The sequence below is a fragment of the Octopus bimaculoides genome, chromosome 24 (assembly GCF_001194135.2).
Source record: "Octopus bimaculoides isolate UCB-OBI-ISO-001 chromosome 24, ASM119413v2, whole genome shotgun sequence".
NCBI classification, from domain to species: domain Eukaryota; kingdom Metazoa; phylum Mollusca; class Cephalopoda; order Octopoda; family Octopodidae; genus Octopus; species Octopus bimaculoides.
Genome location: NC_069004.1, coordinates 11,132,843 through 11,133,911, shown reverse-complemented (window position 1 = coordinate 11,133,911; position 1,069 = coordinate 11,132,843). Strand labels below are relative to the sequence as shown.

The 1,069-nt window shown below is 35.4% G+C and overlaps 1 protein-coding gene across 1 annotated transcript in view; it reads right to left on the bottom strand.

The window, feature by feature from the left end:
* Window positions 1-74: 74 nt before the first annotated feature.
* Window positions 75-1,069, bottom strand: part of LOC106872329 (clotting factor C) — a 7,201-nt gene continuing 6,206 nt past the window's right edge. The window contains exon 6 of the mRNA XM_014919278.2: window positions 75-481. Within this exon, the coding sequence (XP_014774764.2) occupies window positions 369-481 (113 nt within the window). The 3' untranslated portion in view covers window positions 75-368. The remainder of the gene's footprint in view (window positions 482-1,069) is intronic.

Genomic DNA, 1,069 nt, shown 5'->3' with positions numbered 1-1,069 from the left:
ATATATATATATATATATATATATATATATATATATATATATATATATATATATATAGCGAGGGAACGAGATAATGAGAGAGTGTATATATTTATATTTATATATATACGTACTATGTGTGTACGAACTTTTCTTTCTTCTTTCCAAACTTTGATTTTTTTCTTTTTCTGTTGTTTATGAAATTCAATAAATTCATTACATATTCTTTTCTTTCTCTCTTCTTTCGGTTCTTTCGGTTCTTCACCTCTTCCTTCTCCCTAGTTCTCTATGCCTCGCTCTCCCCTTCCTCCTACTTCTTTTTCTCTTCTCCTCCTCCCCCTCCTCCTCCTCTCTCTCTGTCTTTCTCGTATTCTAAGTCTTCTCTTTACTCAGATCACACTGTTTATCCAACTGATATAGTTCATCACTCTTATGTAAACTCCGACACCGTTCTTCACTCCCCAGTTGACGATCCCTTCTAGATACCACGTTTCGACGTAATCTGAAAATTGAACAAACAAATAAATAAATAAATAAATAAATAATAGCAATAATGAAAATGATAATAACGGTTTCAAATTTTAGCACAATGCCAGCAACCTGGGGGGATTTGTATGGCGATTACATCGACCCCAGTACTTGATTGGAACTTATTATGTTGACCTCTATAGGATGAAAAGCAAAGTCAACCGCGAGGGAATCTGAGCTCAGAACGTAAAGACGGACGAAATGCCATGACGCATTTTGTCCAACATGCAAACGGTCCTGCAAACTATGTCCCGCTAATAATAATAATAATAATAATAATAATAATAATAATCCTTTCTACTATAGGCACAAGGCCTGAAATTTGGCGGGAGGGGTAGTCGATATCATCGACTCCAGTACGTAACTGGTACTTAATTTATCGACTCCGAAAGGATGAAAGGCAAAGTCGACCTCGACGGAATTTGACCTCAGAACGTAGCGACGGGCGAAATACCGCTAAGCATTTCGTCCAGCATGCTAACAATTCCCCCATCACAGTAGTAGTAGTAGTAATAATAATAATAATAATAATAATAATAATAATAATAATAATCCTCAAATT